At 41.7% G+C, this 27,330-nt stretch overlaps 1 protein-coding gene across 3 annotated transcripts in view; it reads right to left on the bottom strand.

Moving 5' to 3' along the window:
* Positions 1 to 27,330, bottom strand: part of ADAMTS17 (ADAM metallopeptidase with thrombospondin type 1 motif 17) — a 178,591-nt gene that overhangs the window by 88,594 nt on the left and 62,667 nt on the right. For all 3 annotated transcript variants that reach the window (XM_054077506.1, XM_054077504.1, XM_054077505.1), the window contains exons 8-10: positions 21,160 to 21,265; positions 2,388 to 2,528; positions 1,351 to 1,501 (exon numbers count right to left, since the gene is read on the bottom strand). In XM_054077506.1, the coding sequence (XP_053933481.1) occupies positions 1,351 to 1,501; positions 2,388 to 2,528; positions 21,160 to 21,265 (398 nt within the window). The remainder of the gene's footprint in view (positions 1 to 1,350; positions 1,502 to 2,387; positions 2,529 to 21,159; positions 21,266 to 27,330) is intronic.

The following is a 27,330-nucleotide window of genomic DNA, read 5'->3' on the forward strand; positions in this document are numbered from 1 at the left end:
AAACAGAATGCAGAATGTTCTTTTATCGCAACAAGGGAAATAGCAAATATCTATTCCAACACCAGTCAAGCTGGGTGACACCCACACAAGTGAAAGAACTTGAATCATCCTGGATAGACCTGGGGTTTTCTTTACAGACCTATATTCTAACACTTTGCTTCCAGTACAGTAGTCCTGGTGGTCTGCATTTTCTTGATGGAGTTGGAAAATACAACCTAGCCAGATTCTTTTCTTATTGTTTTATATTAGCTGGTTTCCAAATCCAAAATAAATAAAACAGCAAATGTGAAACTAAGAGCATGTTCCCAGGGCTTGCATGTGTTCAACAGTTTTAGTAATTTGGCACTCAGAAAGCTCAGTTATCACTGATTATTATTTTCTTTGTTAACACTGATTTAACATTCCAAGATTGTTCAGAATGGGAACAACAGAAAACTCAAAAATACAAATGGCTGGTTAATGAGAGCAAGAAACTGGCTGCCATGCCTGTCTATATAGGACAGAATGTTGCCAGCTGGTACTGGTGACAGGACGCAGTGCCTCATGACATGTATCTCCAAAGCCATGCTAGAACTAAGCATTTCTCTAGTCCCTATCCAAAGCATGATGCAGACAACTTCTGGTCAGAATTAAGATATCTGATTAAGTGCAAGACCTTAAGAAAGTTTAGCTGTCTAAATCCCAGGGGACAGGTCAGACAGCCTCAACTCAAATGCAATCTAGTTCTAGAGACAACAAAAATCAGCGTTTCCATTCTGCCAACTAACCATGTGATATAAACCACAACACACTCAAATCCTGACTAAACATCACGTTGCTTAGAAAACACAGAGGAAGGGTTCTAATTCTGCACAGATCTCTAAATGGCATTAATATTTCCCTGGCACAAGGTCAGAATCAGCTCCTAAGAACACTGTAGTGGCTGAAGGTGAGTTCTGCTGAAAGATCCAGACAGACACCTAAGCTGATTCTGTGGAAGAAGGCAAGCACTCTTGTGAGAAGAGACTTTCACCTCAGCTGAACTTCCAGCAAAAAAATCTCCACTGAGTACTTCAGCAAAACAGTGTCAAAAAGGAATTGTTCCTAAATTAAGAACAAGTACAAACAAAAGTTTTTCTAGATCTGCTCTAGGAGATTAACAAGACCAGTGCGAGAAGAGGAGGGGGACTACATAAGAATGTGCTGCTGACACAAAGCAGTTTGATTGCCGATTTTGCATCAGCAGTGCTGAACACGCTGAAAATCCCATTAAGTAGTTCTGAGGGAAGTACAGACTCCTCTTCCCCAGTGCTTTGATAGCTTTATTTCCACTTCCCACCTTCTTTATAGGTACACTCCGCAAGCTCTTACCTCCATATTCTTACAGAATGTAGCATTGGTCCCAAAAAGTATTTGGCACTGTTCATCAGCGCTGTAGTGCATTCCAGGCAGCTTGTGAGGGAGCCGCACAGCATACTGGCTTCGGGGATCTGTTACCAGTAAACAGGTGCTGACCTTGGACCTGTGGAGTGTAAGAATTAAATATGCCTTTAAGGGAAAGCACCTTTCAACTGGAGTGTTAGATCACTGCTGTAGAGAAGCTGTTGTCTTCCCTTTAAGAGGAAATCTGATGACCTCATATGAAACAGTGGCAATTTTTCCCAGTATATATTTGGAAGCCTTTTAAATAACTGAAAACTATGGACAGAAAAGTCCTTGAGAACTCAACCCTGGCCCTAGGTCTCAGGGCAAAAGCTACTACATTCATATCATTCTAGGTTAAATACTTGTTTAAACTACTCCTAAAAATCTGATGGAGGCTCAATTCTGTACTCAGGCTACCTAGTCCAAAGCTTCACTAGTCTTACAATGACAAGCAGGACAAAAATCCTCCCTGAACTACTGAATGTGATGAACTGAAATATGGATACAGTGAGAAAGAAGTTTGTAGTGAACTGTTTAAGACCAACACTCACTGAGGAATAAGAAAACATATCAAAATTACCTCCAGGCAAAGTAAAGTTTCCATATATTAAAAGCTATTTGATAACAAGAATGACAGTAAAAGCCCCAGCACAAAGCTGACAGCATCCTTCAGCAGACATTTTTTTCAGGCCTCCGACACACAGATTTCTGTCATCGCAACCATGAAGGGCATTTTTTGTAAAAATGAAGGTGATCTGGGATGGTTTTAAAGAAGGTAACATGGACAACTGAACATAACTCTTCCGCCTCTCTGCAAACCACACTCTCAAAGGGGCTACAGTAATGGAGACAGATTCAAACTTGCACACCCTAATGACACATGCACACACTTTTTTTTCAAGGAAAATGGTTTAGATTTCACTTTCAACTAACACATTAGATTCTTGCCTGAAAGGATTTTTGATAATCAACACAATTCTTACTTTAGGAAGTTTTCAAGGTCATCGCGGCTGCATGAAGACCAGGAAAGGTCACTCGGATTCCTGCCTTTCACCCACTCTCCAGACATAATATGAGACTTCCCTGCGCAGGGCTGATGGTCGTCATCATGGCTCATTCCCATGCTGTTTAATTAAATCAAAACAAGACAAAAAAACCCTATCAAATTATGATGTGAGTTTCCTATTGGATTAAATAATGACAGTCTCGGCTATTAACAAGTCAAAACCAGGCTGTACATGTAACAGAATAATTCACCTACTGCTCTGGGCACCCATTCCATTATTCCTCTAATTTATCCATTGCCTTAGTTCCAAAAACATTTAAGTATTTTTACATTTGAAACTTTCAAAAGTGCTTCTCATGGACTTTCCCACCAGGAAATGTAACTATTTGAGGAGTTATAAGACATGAACCTGCAGGAGCGGCGTAGCACAGCTGAAGGATATCTGCTAGACAATCAAAGCTAGTATTCACTGAAAGCTTTGGAGTGTTTTCCCAAATCTAGTGGATATGGTCCCTATAATCATACTGAGAGAGGGTCAACAAAATAATACCAGAGACAGGCCGATTTTGGTTGTGTGTCACTGTGAATTTGGAATAACCCTACTGTCAGGAAAAACACTTCTCTAAATTTATGGTATTGTACAATCTCTCACCCAACTTTGAAGCTGATCCTTCTTTGAGCAATGATTTGGATCAGATGACCACCAGTGGCCCTTCCAACCTAAATTAGTCTATGACTCTACAACAGCAATGCCTCAGATAGGAGCCTGAGGCAGAATTAAGCCCTCATTTCTGCAAGCACTGTCCAAACAAGCACAAGACTGCCCCACGCCAGTCTCAGCAAGACCAAGATGTGACCTACTCAGCAAAACAAGCCCTTTCAACAAAGAGCAGACTGTAGTATAAATGTACATGGAAGAATTCAAACGCATTCAGGGAGGATTTAAAAAGTAGTCAGAAACAGAAAAGTATTACTTTAACCTTCATCCAGCTTCCCGCTCCGGACCCTTCTACCATTAGTGGAGCCTATACCATTGGGCTGCTACAGTAAATGGCTGTTCAGAATAAATCTCTATTTATTTTCTATAGGAAAGCAATGTTCTTCTGCTGGAGATAAGCCTTGTGAACAGCCTTCTCAGCGGCAGAGAAGGGATAACTGCTGCATCAGTGAAATGTCAGAAGTCCTTCCTGGCAGTCCTACACACAGCCAATCGTAGCTCGCTGCCTGGCAGCAAAAGAGAGTTCAGAGTTTTCCACCCTACTTTGAAATGAAAATTAAAACCATTTATAAAAGTCATACAGGATAATAACATTGTGAAACGTTAACATTCTTCCTGCAATTCCAACATGAAATGGAAAATGGCTTTCAGACAAAAGGTGTCTTGTGTGGCCAGTGCCACTTTCTAGCAAAATAGCAGTCACCAATTTGGGGCTGAAAACACTGATTAACTGGAACTCACTAGATCTCCAGCTGGCTGGACTGAGCAAACCAGGAGCAGCCCCTTTACATACAGTGTTGGACTCTTTAATCCATGCTATTTCTCTACAAATCAGAGGCTCCTGTTTGCCTTCTGACTGTGCTCTTGGCTTTGCTTCTCTCCAGTTTTAGGACTCAACTGTTCAAAGCTTAAACACGACATACATTTCTAGTTGCAATGAACCAAAACCAACTTCAGCAGTTTGATAATTATGGCTTAGATTAAACCACCATCTCTGCTATTTTTAGCTTAAAGTGAAGATTATATGGTGGAGTCTATTATTTTAGGTTTATCTCCAGGGACATTATTATTTCTAGCAAAACTACATTTAACATAATTTTTAGATTCAGAAGTTCATAGTTATTCTTGTTTTTAAACCTTTGTGGGTTTTGAGCACAGCAGAAACATTAACATCAAACACATTTTGTTTGATGCACACAGAAATAATTTAACAGTCTATTAGTAACTCTAACTTCAAAACAGTAAAGAGTGAAACTCCTGCTCCTCTGAAGTGAATGGGAGTTTTGCCATTGACTTCAATGGAGCCTGGATTTCACTCCAAATATTTTACCCATGTTGCTTCTACGCACAGAGAAAACTCTTTACATGCTAGGAAGAAAGTTCCAGCAGTGTTCCTCCAATGCAAATAAGCCCATCTAAAGTTTGTATTCCTAAAAGTCAGGAAAGAAAAATCTAAGGACCACGAAGCAAGCTTACTGGAAACCTTCCAGAGGCAAGTTTGCCTGCCCAAAAGTGCCAGTTTAGAAGGCTTGTTGGCATGCAGCAATCGTGTTAGCTTTTCTAATGGAAACAAGGTAGGTTTCCAAGGTTTCTGCCAGCTTGCCTGCCCTGTGACTGCCACACTGCTGAGTTGCAAAGTTGGGTCCTTGAGGTTTCTACTCTGTCAGGATTTCTGTGGGATGGGACTTGGCAGCACTCCTATTCTGGCAGTTTCCTAAATGGTCTCCTGGTCAGCACCTCAGCTCTCAAGCCATCTTCCTGACTTTCCAAAGTGTTTCAGGCTCCCTGATTTTATCTCTCCCACAAAAGACTAGTGTTTGGTTTAGAGTTCCTCAATTAAGAAATGTCAGCTTTCTGATTAACTTTATACATTCTTTGTTAAATTTGTTGAAAGTGGGATTTTTTCATTGACAAAAAAAATGGGCAACAGTTACTAATTAGTGCGTTCCTGTCCTGTCCTGTACTTTATTTTAAACCTCACCTCATCAAAGCTGTCTGCCTAGGAGAAATGCTGAGACTAACATTCATTACCCAGCTTTGATTTTGCAGGGGTGTTTGAGGCAGATAGAAACTATTCTCTATAAAGACTGAGTTGGAACTTGCATCTCAGAGTTATTTACAGGCTTCTTCTGAAATTCATTCAATTCTTACATGTGCAGAAATCGACACCTTTCTGAATCATTCCTGATTCCTTACAGAAGTTCCTTAAGAAGTTAAAAGCATAAAGTAATTGAGCCTGAACTACTGGTACAAAGCAAAGGAGCTCTGCTAAGTCAAAAGAACCATGCCACTCTGTATTAACCTGGGGTCTGGCCTCAAGGTACAGAAGCAATCTCTACTGGCCTGGTAGAATGAAACCAGCAACACCTTTGGAGCCTGTTTTAATTAGCAATACAGGACATTTCCCAGCATCTACTTTACCTTACAATGACTCACTTGAGGAAAGGATTAAATGACCTGCAGGATTAAGGCATACCCTAGCATGCTAACACATTTTTTGCTGAAGTTCAAGGGTCTCCAGCTACATCAAAGGAATCATTTTTTTCCTAAACACATAGTAAATGTAATGCCATGCTGATTCTTTTCACTAATGAATAGTCCCCTTCCTTTTAACAGAAATAAATCAGACAGAGCAGTATGTGTTTGTACTAAACAGCAGTGCAAGCACTGATTCAGTACTCTGCATTTCTTTTGTGATCATCTAATCTTACCTGCTATTCAGAAGTTCACATGGAATTAGAAGCAGATAATCAGTCTCTTGAAATATTCTGCCATGGGAAGGAGTTCTATTCTTACATTAACAGATCTTGAAAAAAGAGCTGATAAGAATGGCTCTTAGATTAGAAGCAGGAATGTCAAAATGGCACTACGTTACGCCACAAACCCACTGCCCTCTGTGCTCTCCGAATAACAACTATTCATGTTATCAGGAGCAGCAAACACAAGCTGCATGTTATTCTTCCCACAGCAAAGCCAGCAGAACCATTACAGATGATCAGGACTCGAATTCCCTTTGCGCTGTTGCCACCATGGTCACTAGCTCAATTGTAAGCACAGGGTAAATTTCAGCCTTCAGTTCATGACATTCTCCTCTGGAAAACAATAAGATCTCATAAAGGCAAACAAAACAGCTTAGACTGTCAGCCCTTAACCTCCTTTCATTCTATGTTTATTCAGAGTAAGCACAATGGGACTCTGGTTTCACACTCCAGCTTCTCTTCTAATATAAATAATGCATTGGTTATCAGGCAAAGACACTAAAGCATCACTGAAGGAGTCCTGCAGCATATTTATTGTTGCTCATGATATGTGAGTCCAGAAACAAGCTGACTGACCAGTTTGAGTTCTGACTGTTAACACAATCACAGCAAGGCAAATTTTATCAGGAGTCACAGGGAGGCAGCAACAACAGATCTCTTTGATGCTGTTTTTTTTTCTAGAACAAGACTTTAAATTAGCATTCCTATGAATAAAAAATAGCATGCAGTCTCTCAAAGTCCCAGCCTCTCTGAAGCCTGTGCTCCTTTCCAGGACATCACTCTCCATCAGAGTCTACGCAGCTATGAGAACTGGGTCAGAACGCCAGAATTACACTCTGAGGCTGAGCCGGCCAATTACTTGTGTAACCCTTTTCAGCTAAATGCAATTAACAGCCATTTGTTTTCCCACAGCAATACTAAATAAACACACTTGCTTTGTTTGTTTCAGTCATTAGTGGAGCTTCTCCTCTAGACAGTTAATGTAACTAAACTGCTCTGTTTACCCTTGGTGCGTTTTCCAGTGTTTCCTGTTATTCTTTAACAGTCCGAGCCAAAGCTCACCAAAGCTTGTGGAAAGCCTCCTACTGCCTTCAATACACTGCGCGTTGTACCTCCAAGTTCTTAAGGTCATGTATACAAATCTTCATCAGAACCACTACGACTCTCAGTAGGTTTCCTAGTAAAAGCCCCAAATCTGAGTTATAAAGCCAAGGGCTGGGGGAAACTGTTTTAGGAGATGCTTCAAATTTTTTCAACAGCTGCAACTTTGAGGCTGAGAAATGCCCCGGGGTTTTGTTGTGCACTCCCCGTCTGGTGGGGAGAGATTATGAAGTAGGGGCAAAGGCAAGTCTGGCAGAAAATACTATCAGCAGTAAAAGAAGAGCTTTTCTACAGAAAAAGGCAGAAAGAGGACAGCAAGTGAAAGAAAGGATTATGAGGAAGAGGAGCCTGAAAAAAACCCACACCCATAGCTGAAAACACCATGGGCGTCTACAGTCCCGTTGTTTCAAACAAGAACTTTGGCTGGCTGTTAATAAGAGCTTCTCCATAGCCTTTCCGTGAAAGCCAAACCACTCCATTTGTCTGCAAATAATGCAGGGCGAGTCAAATGCTGGTTCACTTTAGAAACAAGTGACACTCAGAACTAGGAAGGCTACCCAAGGCAACTCCAGCTGCTTATTAAACTTCTGAACAACACACGACTGATTGCTCTCCACACAACTTCCACAAACCTCAAAGTCACCATTTCTCCCAAGGGCAGCGAGGCCATCCAGCTACCAAGAAAGAAATGAGGACAGTGGTCTGTATCCCACTTCTACAGACACAGAAATCCAAGGAAGAGTCTTTCTCTTCCTGAAGAACCAGCTCACAAACTGTTTAGCTCAGCAAGACATTAAAAAGGAAAGGCTCCTTGGGGCTGCTTGCCCAACACAGGCACAAAGAATTGAGCAAAGGGCTACAGCAATCCCCTTTGCATTGGAGGGACAGAAGAAGGCTCTGATATCTGTTGCTCCAAGTGAAATGCTCAGTGGGGCTGGTAAGGTTTTTACATTCTTGGCTGATCTTTGTTTGCTGGAAAGCATGCTTTTTCTACCTGTGTTTATAACAGGAAGCTCTTAGCCTGCAGATGTTCTCTAAAAGGTTCTGTTACTGCCAGGCAGCAGTGAATTGCCAGAGCTATACACAGTACCAGGAGCCGCACGTCACAGCGGGGTAGGTCACCACTGACCTCCTCTAAAGAGCACGTGAGAGAAGTCACTCCCTGTGACCCAGCTTGCTGTGACTCACCCAGAGGGAATCTAGCATTAACTGCAGAGCCAGGATTAAGAAAAAGATTTCTTTCTAAACCATAGCAGAGAAATATAAATGCAAATGTAGGGCAGAGCAGACAACATCCTCACACAGTGAGAGAGGGAAGGGAGAATGGGAGCTGTAATTTATCTCTTCTGGCATTTCAGTGTGCGCAGGATGGCAGTGCCCCATGGAAAGCCTGCTATTATACACACTGTGGCCACAAATACCATCTGTTTATCAATATGAAGGACATAACTGAAGGACAAAATTCCTTCCTCTTCCCACTTCCTATTGGGTCTTCATCAATAGTTGGGAAGGGAGTCCCATCTCTACGGTCCATCCAATCTCAACCACAAAAGAAGATGCTGGTATGGAAGAAAGTTATACAGGGTGCGTGGCTGACAGCTGGGAATGTTAAACACAGCCACTAAGCTCAAATCAGTAAAGAACACTAAGCAGCAAATGTACATCAACAGTGCTCAGCAGCTACTGACTTGGGCTGGATTTGAACCAGCAACTTAGAAGTGGGAGACAGTATATCACGTAATAAAGCCTGTGAGCCGCCCGGTCCCAAATAGAGTTCAATGTTAGGAATTTTTATTAATGTTTGAAATCGAAGCTGTATCACTGGAAAGATGCCTACTTCTGAACTGGTTCAACATGTTTAACTTTTTAATATCAAATGCTGATATCTTGCAAATGATGAGGTTTCCAACCAGTTGAGAATAAAGGCTTAACAGGGGCAGAAGTGAAATGGGGTTGCTCATTAGAGCTGGGATTATAACAGAAGCTGCGGTGCAAAATGAGGACAATAAGTTTAAGAGAAGGACCGAGGAAGGTGATATATCTGCAAAGCAACCAAAGAGAGGCAGCCAGAGGGGTCACAGAAGGGAGTCCAAGTGAGGCTTGGATGGAGAGCAAACTAACAAATGCTGAGGAAACATGCTGAGGTGAGCTGAGCTGGGGAGGAGGCAATGAAACAGCTTGCGTAACCTTCTTAGAAAAACAACAGTCACTAAGACTAATGGAAAACAGGCTTTTTCACCTTGTGCTTTTCAAACATGTAAACGGAGTCACTTAAATATATCTCAACTCTTTCAGAAGCTCTCAGGAGGTACTTTGGGAAGCTGTGATGAAGAGGGGGAGATGATCCTATTTAAAGCATTGGTAATCAAAGATGGTCACCGTGTACATGATGTTATTTAGAACAGGGGTGTTCAGGATGTGTGCTGAGCTATTGGTTTGGGTTTTTTTTAAATCAGCAGAGACAAAGTTTAAAAGGAGCCATGACTACTGGACTTTTGTTTTCATAACCAAGCTTATGTCACTCTCCAATAATGAAGGAAGCGGCTATTTTATAGAGTTATCTACTCATCAAACAGCCAAGAAGTCAACAACAAGTGGGAACACACAAACGCCTATGGTGAATAACAGTGTGGAAAGCTGTGGTTTATTCAGCTGCATGACAGATCCAGCCCTTTACGATAAGGTTTTCATTTAAAAAGAATTAGTTCTTTTGCCATGGAATTGGGAAGGCAGCAAGTATGAGCTTGTGCCACATGGGACAGATAGCACACGTGAGAGACTGACACAGAAGGAACAGGCAGTGTGGCCTTTTACTCACCCAAACATTTCACCTAAAAGCTTGCTGTCCACGTGGTCCTAGATAGCTGTGACAGAGTTGGGCAAACCCCACCAATATCAATGACAGTCCTTTTACATGGTATGATGGAAGTTAGACCAGGGCCACGAAGAACAGGGTGAATCATCTTATGATCTCTCCAGCAATAATAGCACATGCTCACACTACTGACTACTTTCTCCAGTAGACATTTGCTCCTGCAATTCTCTCTTGAGAACCCTTGCCTCTTTTGCAAAGATGCTGATTCACAGCAGGGCAGACAGTGTCTGATGTACTCCAAGACTTTGGGTATAATGCAGGAATCCAGCTGCAATGCAACTGAACACTTACCATCCCCAATGGCCTGCCTCCACTGCACCTAATTTGTAGGATGTGGTCCCAGCATAGCAACCTTTTCCTGAGAAATCTTCAGTGTTCCTGATAAGAATCAACAGGTTCTGAGAACGTGGAGAGTAGTAAACCATGTGGCAGAAAAAGCAGCGTTCCACCAAACACAAAGTCCTAGAAAAAGCTAAAGTTGATCATTATATGCACAAATAAACTCAGTGGAAACTCCATATTGAAGAAGCAGTATTACCTCAAAGAAACATTCTCCTTCACAGTCTTAATGTTCACTCCTTTCCAAGTCTCACATAGCATCTAACACAATCTCTTAGCACAAGAGCTGTCCACCAGAGTAGCTCCAGTAGGACGTATTCAGACTCAGAAAGGACTGAGTGTAAAGCACTCAGCACCAACTCTCAGCACAGGCAAGGTCCTGTCCTGATCAGATTCCTGCTGCTCTGAAGAAAGATTTTAAAGAAGCAAAGTAAGGTACAGCCCCAGTTATCAGAGCTGAGCGTGTAACGGCTGTGACAGCCCACTCCCCCACAGCATAAAGACTCAAAAGCAGCTGCAGTGGTCCAGCCTGATTGCACTGATGCAGAAGGGGCTCACCTGAACCTGGGAATTTCCTAGGATTTCCCTACATGGGAAATGGAGATGTGGGAAAGGCTCATGCAATAAATCCAATCACATGACCACTGCCAAACTTGACATGCTAATTTCTGTTTTCTGGTGATCAGAGGCTGCTGTGCTCCATCTGTAGCTCCTTGCATGCAGAAAGCACCCTGGTGCATCGCAGAAGCAACATGCTGAAGGGTAACAAGCTGTTTGCTTTCAGCACTCCCTGAAGTGGGTGAGAATGAGGCCTCAGAAAATGTGACATGCATTTTCCCAGAAGATGAAAAGGAAATATAAAATGTAGAGCAGAAAAAAGACAAAATCCTAGGATAGCTGGGTGGGATTTCCCACCCACTACCGGAAAAAAGCAAAAGCTCCATTAGAAGGGATGATGGGTTTGTCAATCAAAGTGTTAGCGACCCAAGGGGAAGCTCTTGCGTGCCATCACTTGAGTCTGCTTTTCTAAAACTGATGTGAAATCGGTGAAAGCCTCCAGTCAACTGCATTAATAAGTGAGGGTCAAACCTGAACAAAGAGATGCAACACAAGACACCCTCAAAAGCAAATGCAAGGAGAGCTGAAAGACAGTGGAGTGTATTTGCAAATACGTGCAACACACATAACCACAGATGTCCCACACTCTAACCCCATCAGGAAGCCACCCACTGTTGAGCACTGGAGGAAGCGAAACAGCCTGGGGGATGCACTGTAGGAGTCAGGAATGCTGTCTGCCTTCCTCCCACTGGGAGATGAATTCTCCATTCCTGAAGGTGGGAATGAAAGGATGGCCAACATCAAAAGACAAAAAGGTATGAAGTAACTGCAATATATATAATTCCACCAGCATCAAGTCTTCCAAAGTCCCCAGACAAGCCAGTGGAAACACGTTTTATTGTTCTTAGAAGTCCTTTTCACAGAAAGAAATATTTTTCAGCTTCTTTCTTTTATTCATCCTTCCTTGGTCTATGCTGCCAATCACTGTGGGCTTGCAGATTCAGTGCAAGAAGAAATCCATCCCATGTGACCCTCTCACACTGATTCACCAAAATGACAGGTGACTGCAGTGGATCGTAAAAAACCTGCCTGCTCACTTTTGCTTGCAAGAATAAAAAAAAAAAATACCCTAATACCCTGCATTCTATTATTCTATAACTACAACTAATAGAATATATAATCCAGCAATGGATCAGTCTGCAACAGTTCAGCTAAAGACGTGCTATAAGGACATGGCATTTACAGTGGTATCCTTATCACAGCCACTCCCACCACGCAGGAGTGCTGCCTATCCCTGTGGAAACCTTGTTTCCAATAATGCTCTTCCTGTACTCGGCCTCCCTAACCTCTTGGGATTTTTCATAGCGGTGCAGCTGGGAAAAAAGTGCCTAATCACAGAACCATCTGGCCTTGGTTCATAAATGATTTTAAAAGCTCAGCACACCCTCTTACTTAGTCTCACTCATTTGATCAGCAGGGAGAGACTTGGTATCAAACAGGAACATAGCAAATTATGGCTTAGTATCAAAGTGATTTGGAAATGATATGTTCAGACCAGTACTGCAGTAGAATTTTTTGGGCAGTGAGCGTGCCTGATCGCCTACAAACCTCAAGGCAAATAAAGCCAAGTTTGCTTTCATATTGTCTAAGAATGCCACACGGAAAAAAAAGTTGAAAGCAACGTGTAAAGAGATACTCTTGCTTTGGCTAGAACATGTTAATGTGAAGACAAATTACAGAGGAACAAAAAAGTCTGTTATCTTCATAAGAAGATACCTCTTCAGAGGGTCTCTAGCTGAGAAAAGGCACGTGCATCTGTGTAAGAGTTTTTCTGATGTGAATCTGTTCCTCACACTCAGAGGTGCTGTGTGTAATAACACATTCAGCAGATCTGGTAAGGTCACTTCAACAAACACCATAAACATTTCAGAATGAGCTGCAGGTATCTATCGTAGCATTTAAGATATAAAAAGAAAACATGAATATATTTTTCTAAACAGACAAGTTGGGTTTTTAATTGGAACGGAGAGAAGTCTCAGGACCATGTCTGGATTAGTACTGAAAAGGTATGAATAACAGAGTGAAATAATGGCAAAAGAGGTAAAAGAAATCTACCTGATGGAGAAGATGACACTTAAAATAGTGGGAGTTCATATTGGTGCACACAAGCAGAAAAGCAGAAGACAAAGTCATTATTATAATGCACTTGTAGGAAAACACAGTTTGCCACATCACTTTAAAGTTACCAAACACAGGCAATCTGTATTTTATCAAAAATCAACTATATATGACCACGATGGCTCATGATGCCTACTAGGGAAGAGATCCGCCCTCTTGGGCTAAACCTACTCCAGGGTACATAGCAAGCAGCTTTACTTGAAATAAAAGAAGTGCTAGACAGAAAAGAATTTATCCATTGAAAAGTGCTATGGGTTGTTATTCAAGAGGAAGAAAGGAAGCTGTGATTTTCCCCTGAAGGAAAGATATTTTTTCTAAGTATAAAGACTACGTAAACTGAGAAGCAAACTGTTTCTAGGGAGCATTTCTTCACCTCACCTAGTTTTAATCTGAGATTAAAATTAATATTTAAAATGCAGGATTAGAAACCTGCCACTTCGTTAGCCATCTCCAGAGTGATGCTGGCAAACAGCAGGGTGGGAGGGAGGGAGCCCAGCTGGTGGCAGGCTTTGGACTATCACTGGCAGGTGAGAGTCAGACGGGACAGTGGGCATCAGAAATCCCTGAAAGGTCAAACTGTCCCAATATGTGGATAAGATTTCACACAAAATGAGCATCTCAGTGGTGGTCGGAGCAGAGAAAGAAGGTACAGTAAAAGACACATTTTTAAGGCTCAACACTCTGGGCTAATTAGAGCCCAGCAGGAAGGAAACTTTGCAAGTGAGAATAAACCATTATGATCAGAATCCTTTTGCTTTATGTTACCTGAACAAAAACAAATCAGAAAACTGAGAAAACTGTGGATTATTCTTCTCTTCTTTGGAAATCAAGGTTCAAGTAAAGACATAGATGACAAAACTCCCTGCTGGTTTGGATCCAGCAATGGAAAGAGGCTCAGCAGCTGATGTAGGGAGGATTTTGTAAATGGAAAGGGATCAGTAAGGACAAAGAAGGCCTGTTTATTTCATTTGTCCAGTAACCTCCTTTTGCTGAATTTTATTCCCCAATACAACTGTTGGCCAAGAGGCAGCCAACCTTGTTCCACCACGCTGCAGCCTTCCACTGACATAATGGTAAAGGGAACCACATTTTTTACAGGCAACATTTCCACTGGCATTGCTGCTGCTGAGTTACTACTGAAGGCTTTTCCAAGTGACAGTCTGGGATTTATTGCCTTCCCTGGCTCTGCACCTGGAACCTGTTGAACTCAGCAGGCCAGGCAGACAGCACGGGTTACAGGCTATTGGAACCCAACTGCTAGTGGAAAAGTAAACCTTTCAGCTAGATTGCTGCCCTTGTACAAAAACAAATGATTATTTGGTAAATGGCACTCGCAAACCTAATATTTCCTGCGCTAGTGTGTACCGTAGAGGTTGCACAATGGGGACTTGTACTGTCCCTATGTTTTGGGTCACTGGGTGCACAAATCTGTTGCCAGCAAAGCCAATGAAGTACAAAACCAGAGCCCTTGTAGCAGGAAGCATGAGCAAGATTTGCCAAATCATTACGGTCCAGCTATTTAACACGATCTTAGCTTACTCAGCAGAAAAGAAAGACATAGCTGACAAGGCCACAAAGCTATTGATTAAATGAAACTTGTGTTGTCTGGGAGTTTCTAAATGACTGTCGTCTGCCTGTTGAGTGCAGTTTTATTATGTTAAGTAAAGCTGTACAAGATGCTCCAAAACAAAGAAATCAGAGGGATTGCAAGAGAATGTTGCTTCACTGGGGATTAAGCAGACATCCCTCAAAAAGCATAGAGTAAAACCATAGAAACTCTTGGCCAAACCCACACTAATGCTTGCCACAAGAGTCCAGAAAGCAATGGGAGGTGGACATTCCCACGCCCAGTTCCAATGTTGTTAAATTCCACAACTGCAAATAAGCTATGAAACTTGGAAGATACAACACTGGGAAAAGATACATGCGGGAGAGGGAAGACACGCCATCGTGCTAGGAATAGGAGGTTCAGTAACCGCACCGGTAAGCATCTTGCAGTTTTACATAAAACTAAAAAAAAAAAAAAAAACCAACCCAAACCCAGGCTTATTATCCAGAGTCTGGGATGTGACACTACTCAAAGCTCTCCATTTCTCTTTCCCATCTCAGAGTCATAATAATTATAGAATCATAGAACGGTTTGGGTTGGAAGGGACCTTAAAGATCATCCAGTTCCACCCACTCTGCCATGGGCAGAAGCATTTTCTTTTTCTCTATGTGATTTCTGCATGTGATTTTTCTCTATTGTCATTGCAAAACCAACTTGCCCAGACAAGGTTAATACAACAGGGATATCCTACCTCTGGGATTCAGATTCACTTACTCAGGTATTATGTACTGCATTATACTGGGTAAACACACCTTCTGTTTAATGGTGCTCCATCACTACCTCTTTCTCAGGTCAAACCAGCCATGCCTGCAGAAGTCTCCACTGATTATTTTTATTTACACGTCTAGATCTATCTGTGTCTCTATCTTTAATCTCTGCTTCCTTTTCACTACCTTCAGACATAGTTTTCAGAAAGTTATTATGAAACTACCAATACTGAGCTACTTACATACATAATAATCGTTTTGGTCTCAAACAGACCCTTCTGTGTTACCTGAAATTTTAGGCTAACCCTAGTTCTCTCTCAAAAGCAGGACATATTATTAAATAATTGCTTTGACTCGATCATATCGATCCTGATGTACAAACAGATATAACGAAATAGGCAGTGTTCCATTATGTCCTTTTGGAGTTGTACAGAGAAGGCAACTTAACTGTGAAAATGTGCTTGTAATTATCTATGGAAGAAGAATGAAACCTAGGAGGAGGGGAACAAAAAAAGGGAGCCTGGGAACAGAGAGAGACATTCCACAACAGATTTACAATACAAATGGTAGAAAATAAAATTAGCAACTCCAGGGTGGGTAGGGACCATTGCCAGCATTTTTGGCCAGCCTCAGGGTATGTCTACACAGCAGTCAGTCACTCCCAGGAATCCTGCGACTGCAATAGCGATGTACTCCTGTGAGATTTAAAATGGAGAGTGCTGGCACTAGTGGAATACGGCTGGGACAGTAACTGCCTGAATAGAACTACCCAGCTACTCAGGAAGCCTTGGCGTACAACACAGTGATGAGTACCTGAGCTTGCTAGAGCTACACTCGCATGGGATTGCCTCTGGCTCCAGTCCTTCTTGGGATCCAACTGACCTTGATTTTCAATTCCTACAAATGCAGACATGTGAGTTCCAATGCTTTGTCTTTTGCAGCATGGTCAAAACAGCCAGACAGGTTACACAAATGCATAGAGGGAGCCGCATCACAGCTCTCCACTGCAAGACAAAATTTTGTACCACTACAATAATTTGGATGGCGGTTTTCATTGCTGCCAGTATTGTGCTGACTGGAATCACCTAACAGTCTGCCTAAGAAAAAGGAACAGTTCTACATCAGCACAGCACTACCTGGCTGCTCAGATCTGTGTCCCTTTTACTGCAGTGGTCACCAGCTTCCACAGGAAACTTTTCATTTTTGAAATGCATTATGGCCAAATCTTTACAAACTGCAGGGTAGGGGACGGGGGGGCTCTTAATTTCCTGTTTGGATTTTAGGAATTAAGCCTCTATGTCTACACCACACTAACCTGGCTGTGCCAGTGGAAGTTGTCACAGGGCATTCTGTACCTTCTGGATCTGCTCAAGACACATCTCCCTTCAGCCTGCAAGATTTTCACATCCTGCCTTACAACTATTTGAATGACAGAATCTCTCCGCTGGCTGCTGCACTAGACAGATCAGGGAGGCAAGTTTATTCACAAGTCTATTACCGTATATATCAGGTCACAAAGGAACATTCAGAGAGTTTTTTTCCCTTACCTGCAATACCACTACTGCTTCAGACACGCAAAAGCCTTAATTATGCAGCAAATAACTATGTAACCTAAAGTAGTTTTAACCAAGCTACATGTATCAATACTTAACATCTAAAGTAAATAATCATGTAGGACAGAAGCCCAGAGCTCTTTGGTTTGTGCACTATATGCTTTTTACCTTTGCACTCGTTTTTTGTCCTCATCTGTTTCAGCTTCAAGGCATGCGGTTTCAGACTGTTGGCAATGGACTGCATCTTGCTTATTGTCAGTTGACTTTGATTCATTTAAGGGCATCTGACATGGTGTGGCTTCCAGCCATACCACCTCCAGCTATTCTCTCACCATCTAGACAGTGCCAGGTTCCGCTAGCTCATGAATGGGAATCTTCCCTCCCCACTCAAGCTTTCCCCCCATCCCACACCAGGAAAGCCGAGGCTGTTGAAAGAAACAGGAATGGCAATAAAGCTGGCATTGTTGTCCAGAAAAATCACTGGCTACAGCCCACCCGCTTCATGTAGGGTATAACGGATGTAAGGATGAATCTCAGCTTTTGTTTGAAATACTTATTGGTCGTTTTCTTTGGAGATTGACTTGAAAATGGTAACAAAGTCACTGCTGTAGGCAAAAAGAGAGCCGGGGAGGGGGAAGTGGCATATTTTTCTGAAAGTCACAGTTGTTCAGGGTGGTCTTAGGGGTATGAATCTCAGGTCAGCTTCACACTGGTGCAGTTCATGGAGGAGGATCAGGATCCCGACGAGAACAGTAGCGCATTTTCAAGCTTTTACTGACTAAGGTGCCCTGCTGGTGTGAGGAAAGGTGAAAGTAAGAAAGTGTCCAGCATATTAAGCTGCTTATAATATGAAGACCCTGGACTTACACTTTTTAAGATTTCAGGGACCACTGTGATCTCTATGTCCTTCGTTTTGTGTAGGTCAGAACACAGTACTCTGCCCAGCAATCCCTGGACAAAACCCAACTAACCATGGTTACATTACAGTGTGTTATTTTAAGAGATCCACTACTGACCATGTTGAAAGAAGGAACAAAGTTTGCTGAGGGTCCTGTCTTGTATGGTAAGAAGCTTCTGATCTGCAGCCTCAGCACATATTCACTGGTCTCTACCCTGCCTGTAACCTTTCCGTAACAGCAAAATTCTTCTCCTGGACTTTTTGTAGGAAAAATTGTATCTCAGTACAAATGGATGCTCCCTTTGTGCCCACAGACCAAAATTATTACTCCAGATTTGAAGACATAAATATAACAGATAAAAGTATTTTTACTCGACCCATTATCAAGCAACAACAACTCTGTAAGTTAAACCCAAAGATGAACTTTTACGAAGCCTATAAGCATCACCCAAGTGGACCTATTTAATGATGTCTCCATGTTTTCACAGTGCAGCTGTCTGTAATAGTGCTTTTTGCAGTGAGTCCAAATGACATTAGTGGTAGATTAGGAATCTGACACATCAATTAGTAATCCATTCACTTTTTCCGAAGTCTACATCAGAAACTATCTGTGAGTGCCAAACTGGGCCTGCGATCTCCACAGACTTTTGTTAGTCTTAGGGCAAGAAGTAATAAATCTCAGCTTTTCTACACTCATAAGGAAATCAGCCTTCAACAAAGCTCACAGTTACAGCTCTCCAAACTCTATAGTTTTGCCAATATGGATGACAGTTTTGATTGGATTTTTTAAGAAACTTGCACTTAGTTTTCCTTGGGTTTCATTTTTAAACCTGAAGCTCATGTCAGCTTCTTTGTCACTGCAATGGGTTTCCTTAAATTTCACTTAAAAACTACAAGTTTGCAGGTAAAGTCCACAAACAATCTTGTTCGTGTAAGATGTGCTGCAACAGGACTGCTCAGAGCATCCTGCTGCAGCTCAAAACCAGCAGAACAAGGAGATGTCTGACACCTGGAAATGTCAATGAAAAGACTCCTGTTGACTTCAAGGCCAGGAAGGCATGAATAAATCAACCAGACTTTGAATTAAGTAACTAGGCTGCTGGTGGATGACAGTACAGAGGGATGATTTTGATGCTCAGGTTGAGTGGTAAGAAAGAGATGGCATTTCTCCCTTCTGTTTTGATTTGGCACACGGGAGGTTGATTATGCACGCTTATGGCTGGGCTTAAGCCAGGGAAGAGCGGGCAGAAGAGCTGGAGTGAGAATTGCAACTCAGTGTGAAACAGGCTAACCTGGAACGTGTCCCCAAACCACCTGCGGCAGCAGAATCCTGCCAGCAGCTCCTCTAACCTAACCCAGCTGGCAGCTTCAGCTGGAGCCTTCCTGACTCATGTGCCTTCAAAGAGCTACATGCACCAGACCCAGACACCTTAGGTCCCTAAACTGGTTCTTACAGACCCTCCAAGCCCCTTTAGTAATCATGTATTCCTTCCAACCTCCCTTGCCTGAGCGTGCTCTAGTCCCTTCTCTTTCAGTAAAGGAGGTCACGAGGCAGCTCTGTTAGAAAATGCAGACTTCTTTGTCATTTGTCCTTCTTCACCTGCAATCCTCATTTAAGCTCTGCACCTCTCCCCTCAATGCGATCCGTGACTCTCCTGAAGCGAACGCTCTCTGCACAATAGCACACTCACTGTCAAAATCATCCAGAATCATACTGAACCCAAGGCACTCTCTGTCAAGCCCTTTAGACATCTCATATGCATCTCTTGAGACAGGTTTCCAAGGTGGAAGCAAAGGAAGAAAATGAGTAGAGACAGGGTGTTACAGTCTTACCACCAAAACTCCACTGAGAAAAGAAAGTGGAGTTTGCTATTTTCTGCACAGATGGAAGCTGTATCCGAAAGCATTACAACCTCTAGTTATTTTGTAGATTTTTTTGAAAGGCATTATTAGAAGGAAGCACGACAGCTCTGCTGGGAAACTTGGCAAACTCTAGGGCAGACCAGTCTCACTCTTTTACACAGCTGGATTTTCTGCAGCTCAAGTAATTTTCCCTCTTGCTCTTGGCCCATCCAAAGATGAGTGCTGAATTTCCCTTAACATTACCCACAGGTTAATTTGTTATTAAGTTTAGGCTCAGTTTAACATCTTGGCATGCTATTTAAATAAAACCAAAACCAAATGTCCTTCATTTCTGCTGAAACCACCCTCGGTTTGGCTCAGTTGCCTTACGTGTCACTGGAGGGTGAACAGGAGATTAATTTTCATCTTGTCATTTTTGGTAGTAACCTAAATATTCTCTATGCAACTTTAAAATACATTGCCATAAAACAATTATTTGTCATGGAATGAGACTGGCCAGAATCTGAACACAATACGCTGGCTCTGACTTAGCTGTCAGATGCTCGTTCCTGTAGCAAAGGAAGATACAACAGACACATAAACAATAAGAGTCCAGAAGAGTGCAGACAAAACTTATGCACAATTTCTTACTGGAAGAACAATGGTGAGATTTCCCACCTCCCACCCAGAGAGGCAAAAGGATGGAGTACTTGGAAATCCCATAGGCACAGCCCTTGCCCCTGAATAAATTTGTGCCTGGTCTAATTCTATACCCTACACAGCCTGACTGTGACACGATGCAACAGAGTGATGTCAATGGAAAGGGAAAAAAGCTCATAAGAACTATGAGTAAGTGCATGTAACACTTAGCCTGGAAAGCATTGAATGTGGATGGTGATCTTTGGGTTAACTCGTTAACTGCACTGAGATAATAATAACTTACATGCAGTAAGTGACTCTTCCAGTCACTTTTGATTTCTTCTGTCCATGGTTTATTTACAGGCAGCTTAGAAAGTCTTCAAAGGCACCTGCAGAAAGTACCCGGTAATCTCCTTCTGCAGAGTTCTGTCTGACTAGGAATTATCACGTTCTTTGCTGGTTTTTTTCCAGTCAGTATTCAAAGTGGGTTAGTTAGTTGTGACTGAGCTGATAAATCACGTTATATGAATTCCTTCTGTTGATCAAATAATATTGCTTAAGGGTATTTCCAAAATAATGACGTTTATAATTTCAGCCACAGTAGATTACTTCACACGCAGAATATTTAACTATTAAAATCTTGACATCAACATCTGACCATCAGACAAAATTCTATTCTATTCTACAGTATAAACAAAAGCAGAATTTGTTTCTAACTACAACCATGAATCTTTGAACAGAATGAGGCCTCTTTGTGCTACACAAAATCAAAACATAGAGTGGAAGAGACATGAAAGATTCATGTGTGCTGAAATGAATATTTAGATAAGCTTCTTAAAAATTATTTATCAATCTGCTGGATTTATGAAATGTTAACGAACATGCCACACTAGTAACTTCACTTGTATGGCTTTAAATAAAAGTATGCTACAGTGGCATCAGTAAAGAGAGAAACAGAGAGACAAGTCCTTACTTGTGCCCAAGTTCATGTGCAATTGTAAATGCCAGATTGAGACCATTGTCTTCAGCAAGAACACACTTTCTCTTGGCACTGCAGACACCTCCTAGATAAGCAATTCCTGCAACAGAAACAGAGTGAATGTTCCCATCAGAATCAGTGAAACAGCACATTCAATCAAAACATATAGCACTAACTGAACCAAAATGATAAAATAATGTGCCCAGCATGAAAAACATTGGAGCAGCTTGCATACAAAATCATCAGAGTATTTTGTTCATCTTCTTTTTGACAAATCCAGTCAGAGAGGAAACGAGTTAAACACACTCTCCTGCACTGCTTTCATCCGAAAATATATTTCACTGTCTCAAAAATATACTTCACTGACTAAAAAATCCATCTGAGCTTGTTTTAATGTCACCTACAACAATGTTGGCAGTGAAGTATCCTTAACAAGCATATAAATGGAGGTCTCCTGATTTGCAGGATAAAGCTGGGGAGAAGGAATAAAACAATAAAAGCAGAGACTCTCAGGAAAGATCTTACATTTTCCTTTATTTTCATTTTACTGAAAGCAAGGGTGGCAGCATCAGAAAAACTGGCAGACTCCTGATGGTGAGTCACAAAGCCAATGTAGATGGCAGAAGTCTTCTATGACTTAGTGGAATTTAGGATTTGATCCCATGGACAGTCATGTTTGCGTGGGCACAAATGGTTGTACGCTGAAGTAAAAAAGGACTTCAGAAGTTATACCATGAAATTTCTGCTGTGGAATGCCAATAGTCCTTATACATCCTTCCTATACCCAGGCTGTCACTGCAAAAAGGGCCATTGTACTTGGAAATGCGATGGCATCACAGGCCAAGCACAGCACAACTTGCTGACAAGATTTGTTTCACCTCCCACCTGGAAACCACAGCTAAGCCACTGGGAGCTCTGCACAAAGGTTAAAGACAGAGCCAGAGCCCAAGGATGCCTCTATTTACACAAGCCCTCCATTACTAAACTAGCACTTCTCAAAAGCTCCACAAACAGTTCAAGCATGCACATGAAACAAGATTTCCTGATAGCATGCAGCAAAAAAAAAAATGCTGAGTTCATCCTGCCACATCACCCGTCCTTCTGCCATGCTGGACAAAGGGAAAGCATAAAGACCTTCCACAAACACCTTACAGTTTTTTCATGGCAGATATATTTGCCTATTTTTAACAGAAAACAAGGATCCATAATACACTGTAATACTGCTCTCACAGAGGGGTTGCTGGGATCTGGCTGCCTCTAACGAGGAGGCCACAACCACACCATGGAGACACGACCGGTCGGGTTTTCTGTCAGAGCTGACAAAGCTGTGTTTATCAGGGTACTATTTCCATGTTCGTAGGTGTGGCATAGCAAAATATTCCAGAGTTCTGTCGATACGTTAGAAGAGGTTAAATATCAATTAAAAAGTCAAATACATTACCTCAAATGGTATTTCTTCTGAAGTCTCTGTTTAGTGGTTCTAAACCCACTGAGACCAACTAGCAATAACACTGCTCTGTGCTAAAAGCCTCATTATTCAAGGGGGGAAACTAACACTTAAGGACAATCTTTAAGGTCCCTTCCAACTCAAATTATTCTATGATTCTATTCCATCCATCACCAGCTGAAAAAGAAGTGACTGTGGCTCAGTTACAGACTCTCAGTCACCTTACTTTTATTGGTTATTTTCAACGCTTAATGTGAATCCTCTGTGGCCATTTTATAATAGTTGCAATGACCAACTTAAAAATGTAGACATCTAAAATCAGTTTATTAGTACAATTATAAAAAACTTGTGTTGCAGCAGAGCACTGGGATCAGACACTACAGGAACAGAAGAGGACTGGGCAGGGAAACTCATAATCCTAGAACAGCAGACAGCAGGAAACTTTGCAGTGCACCAAATGAACTTGGTGAGAGGTGCAGCTCGTGAAGCACGCAGTGCTTATTAATAAGAGTCATTCTGGAACAGCAAGCCATTTACAACAAATTGTTACAACATTTAAAGCCTGAAAAAAAGTTGCCTCAAAAATGTTCTTGAAAAACCTATTTTCTATTTAAGCATTTTCTTTTGATCCAATATATTTTACCATTAATTCTTTCATTAAAGTATAAGCAGCAAACACACTATGGATCTGCAAACACGATAACAGTTTGTTAGTAAATATATTTGAACCCTTAAGATAAATGGAATTTTTTGTAACCCTATATAACGATTGATATAATTGATATGCAGAGAAACACACCTTTAACCAAAAATTATAGCAGTACAATGCCTTGGTGGCTGCATTAATATGATATATTTTCTTCATTGGGATGAATGGAAACTGTTGTTTGCCTCTTACAATTTGAGATTTTTATCTGAGCCTTTCAAGTCTGCAGAACTGGAATAGAAACTTTAAGAATTCAGACATGTTTGTGAAAATCCTGACATGCTGTGGCCCTGCCAGACTGAGAATAACGTAAGAGAAACTCCTCTTACTTGGTAACTTTGCTTCTGGCCCTGTCTGGGAGACAGGTGCGTGAAAATGAAAAACAGAATATGATGAACTGGTATTTTTTTGTTGGGGGGGGGGTTGTTTGTTATTTTTAAACACTCCACACTTCTGTGCTCATGCAATACACAGACAGTGGCTTTCTTCAGGAAAAAAAAAAAGTCCTTCTCTTTCCATATACACTACTAATTGCCAGCAATTACCACAAATCTATTTTTAATATCAAAAGGCCAAGCAGGAGCATCAGTGGTAAAGGGAAAGGAAAGCCAATTACTATCTTGACTATAACCAAGTGTGAGTTTTTTTTCCTTTCTCTCATGAGAGATTGCATAAATTACATGAGAAATGAAAAATTGCAGTTCATAACTGCTGTGCCTGGGTTTGAACACACAACGCTATCTGCACTTCCACAGCAAACTTTAGGACACAGACAACTGTGTAAACTCAGATTTATCCAAAAAGTTGTCATACACAAACAGCTTGCAGCTGTTGGCCTTTCTGCCAGCTAATGAGCCCTCTGCTAGCAATATCACTAAGGGAATGATTACATTTATCCTACCAGCTCAGCTAGGCATTAGGATATTACATACTTGCCACAGTGATAGCCAAAGCTTGAAGAAGTCAAGTTCTGATATATTGGTTCATATTTCATTCTATTTGAAACACCCAGAGCTTCCTTTTGATGACCGTGGAATAGTCACTCAGCAAGTGGTTTGTCCAGGTACTCCAGCTTTCAACTCTCTAATGTCTTGTTTTCATTGCATTCCTAATACTTTAATCTCTTCTTCTGCCAGCCATCTCTGGATATAGAACTTTTACTTGATTAAAACTTGGCCAGCTTTCCTCTTCTCCATGTATTTGCTGTTGGGAATGGAGCCAAACTTGAAGTCCTGAAGTCTGCTTGGCACAGATGGAGACTCACTGCATATCCACGAGCACAGAGCAACCCTCCCAATCCCCACCATTACTAGTTTGGTGTTGAGCTGATGTTTTTCTCATCCTCCCACTATTTTCAATTTGTGCAGCTCACACATTGCCATCAATTATGGTCCTGTAGCCTCTCAACATCCTACATAAGTAAAATCAGGAAACTCCAGAAGTGATTCACACTCTGCCATAGAACGGAAAGGCAATGATATGCTTGACAGAGATGCCCTGCCTGTTTTTACACATCAAATCTGTCACCAAGGGAATCTTTCAGTACTTATGGTACTTACAAATGAAAAATACTTTTCCTTTCTATAACGCCTACATATAAAATGTTCCAAAATTTAAAAAACATTAAAGTACCACTAAACTGCCTCCAAGATAGGTAATAACACAATCCCTGCTCTACAGCTGAATAAACAGAAGGCCCAAGAAGTCAGTGGTATCCAGCTGAAAAAGAGCAGTATCCATGGAGGAACGCTCTCCACCACCTACAACACAGGCAGGCAAGTTTGTTACCATCACTGTCCTACTAAGCCTCCAGTTCCAAGTTGGTTTACAGGGATCATCTAGAAAAAGCTAACAGGGTGAGCTGTTCCTTCATTTTATGAGAATGTGCTAATTCAAAGCCAGACATGCAATTTTAGTGGCACAGATTAATTTGGCTTAATGCTGGATAGTCATCTAGATGCCAATTTCTGTTAATCTTGCAGTAACAACATGGTTTCCATTAGAGTTTAATATTCACGTATGGAAACTGTTTTCCTTGGTAATAATTTTCATTGTCACCCTTTTTAATGAAAACCACGCTGGAAACAATGCACTCATTATGAATCACAAGTACTGGAATTATAGCACAACCATCCAACGCACGAGAGATAGCTATGGTCAGGTATGAAAAGTTAACAATCATGTCAACAATCACTGTGAACAGGGCAAGTCACAATATTTTGAACTCAGGTATTTATACGGGAAGAGCTTCTGATGCCATGGATCACCTGACGGAATGAACTCCCAGGCACTGCAAGAAGTCAGCCATTGCATGCCATTATCCTTAAATGGAATGGGAAACATGAAATGAGCTCAATCTCTATGTGCCCAAGAAAGAAATCTGCACTGACAATACAGACATCATTTTTCCCATTTGCACCTAATCAAAGGACAGAGGATATAAGAGTGGTCCAAATACAACCCTCTACACAGGACTGGGTAGGCACTTGGCTAACACAGGAACAGTCAAAGTAAAAGTCCTCAGAAGGAGTTTGTAATTCTGCAGAATTTATCTAGAACACCATCCAGGCAAGCGCATTGTGTATATGACTCCCCTACTTTTAGCTGGTGGAGAAAAGTAGTGGAACTAGTTTCCAGCATTGATTTTTTTGAGCACTGCCATTTCTGCAGGCAGAAGATGATCTGGATTCCTTGGAATGTCAAGAAACCTCTAGCTAAGGGCACACGAGGTTCACTCCTCCAGCTCTACAGCACACATTTGTTTTCATGGTAGGCTTTCTAACTGGTATCCAGGTCCCTGTATATATTCCACCCTGCCTCACTGAGAAACTGTCAAGTACTACACCAACTTTAAGACAAGTGAGCTAAGACACAACACTCAAATAACTGGTAAGATCAGACAAGAAGCCACCACTACTTCTGAGAATACACATCAGACCCTCACTTTCTGTACCTACACAACTTGTTGCAAGTGTGCCCACCACCACACAGTCTTCTCATTACTTCGAAGAACCTACCTTATCCCACGTTTCAGCATCACCTCTATAAAACTCTTTTCCTTGCCTCCAAACCAGCACAACTTGAAGAGATGCAGTATGCTGTCCCAGAACTCAGTGTATTCTGTGGCTGGACATGTCCCCTACGGGTCTGACCATTGTCCAGTAGTGCACAATAAAAGCTCTCCCTTCTTGTAAATCTGAAAACATTGTCACTTCCAGTATACACAACTGCTGTCAGAATCCCAAAAGCCCAGTAAGAAAAATAAATAGCTGTAACACAAAGCGTAGGTACTTTCTGAATCTCTTGATTTTTACTACACAGACCCTGAAAACACTGACAAATATGATCTCTCCCCGGTATTCACAATACCAGTGCTAATGGTTCTAGAGCTGATAATGTAATGCTACTCACAACTCAGGGTCTTAATAGCACAAATGAATGAAAAACACAGAACCTTTTACATGGGATACATTTCTAACTACTGCGAAGAGTTAAAGATATTTGGTACTGAAACACTGCTACAGTATCCAAGGTTCTAGCAACTGGTCCTGGATGACATTTCAGGACTCTCTGAGAGACAGATTCAACCATGTGCCTTTGTGAAATGGCTGTGATTCATACAGATGCATCCAAATCTCAGCCATGGCACCACTGAAGCTCATCAGAACTTCTCAGCTGACTCTTTCAGCCCGCACTGAAATCTATGCAGGAATGCGCTGCTCAAACAGACCAGCTGAGATCTAACCCTGGTTTGTCTATGTAAGTTGCCCTACTCTACACCTGCCTGATAAAAAGACCTTTATGAGGCTAGACCTCTTCACATCTGTAAACCTGCAAAGAAGGCAAGATTCTGCAAACAGTGCTTGAAGGAGTGCTTTTCCTATCTTCTGTTTAATTATCCTGCAGGACAGCAATTAATGGAATATGTGGAATCCCTTCCCCAGCACAAGCAACTCTCAGCTTTAGCTTTCAGTCTTTCTGCCAGGCTTTCAAGTTTCCTTGGAACCCTCCC

Source organism: Cuculus canorus, chromosome 12 (assembly GCF_017976375.1).
Source record: "Cuculus canorus isolate bCucCan1 chromosome 12, bCucCan1.pri, whole genome shotgun sequence".
Classification (NCBI taxonomy): Eukaryota; Metazoa; Chordata; class Aves; order Cuculiformes; family Cuculidae; genus Cuculus; species Cuculus canorus.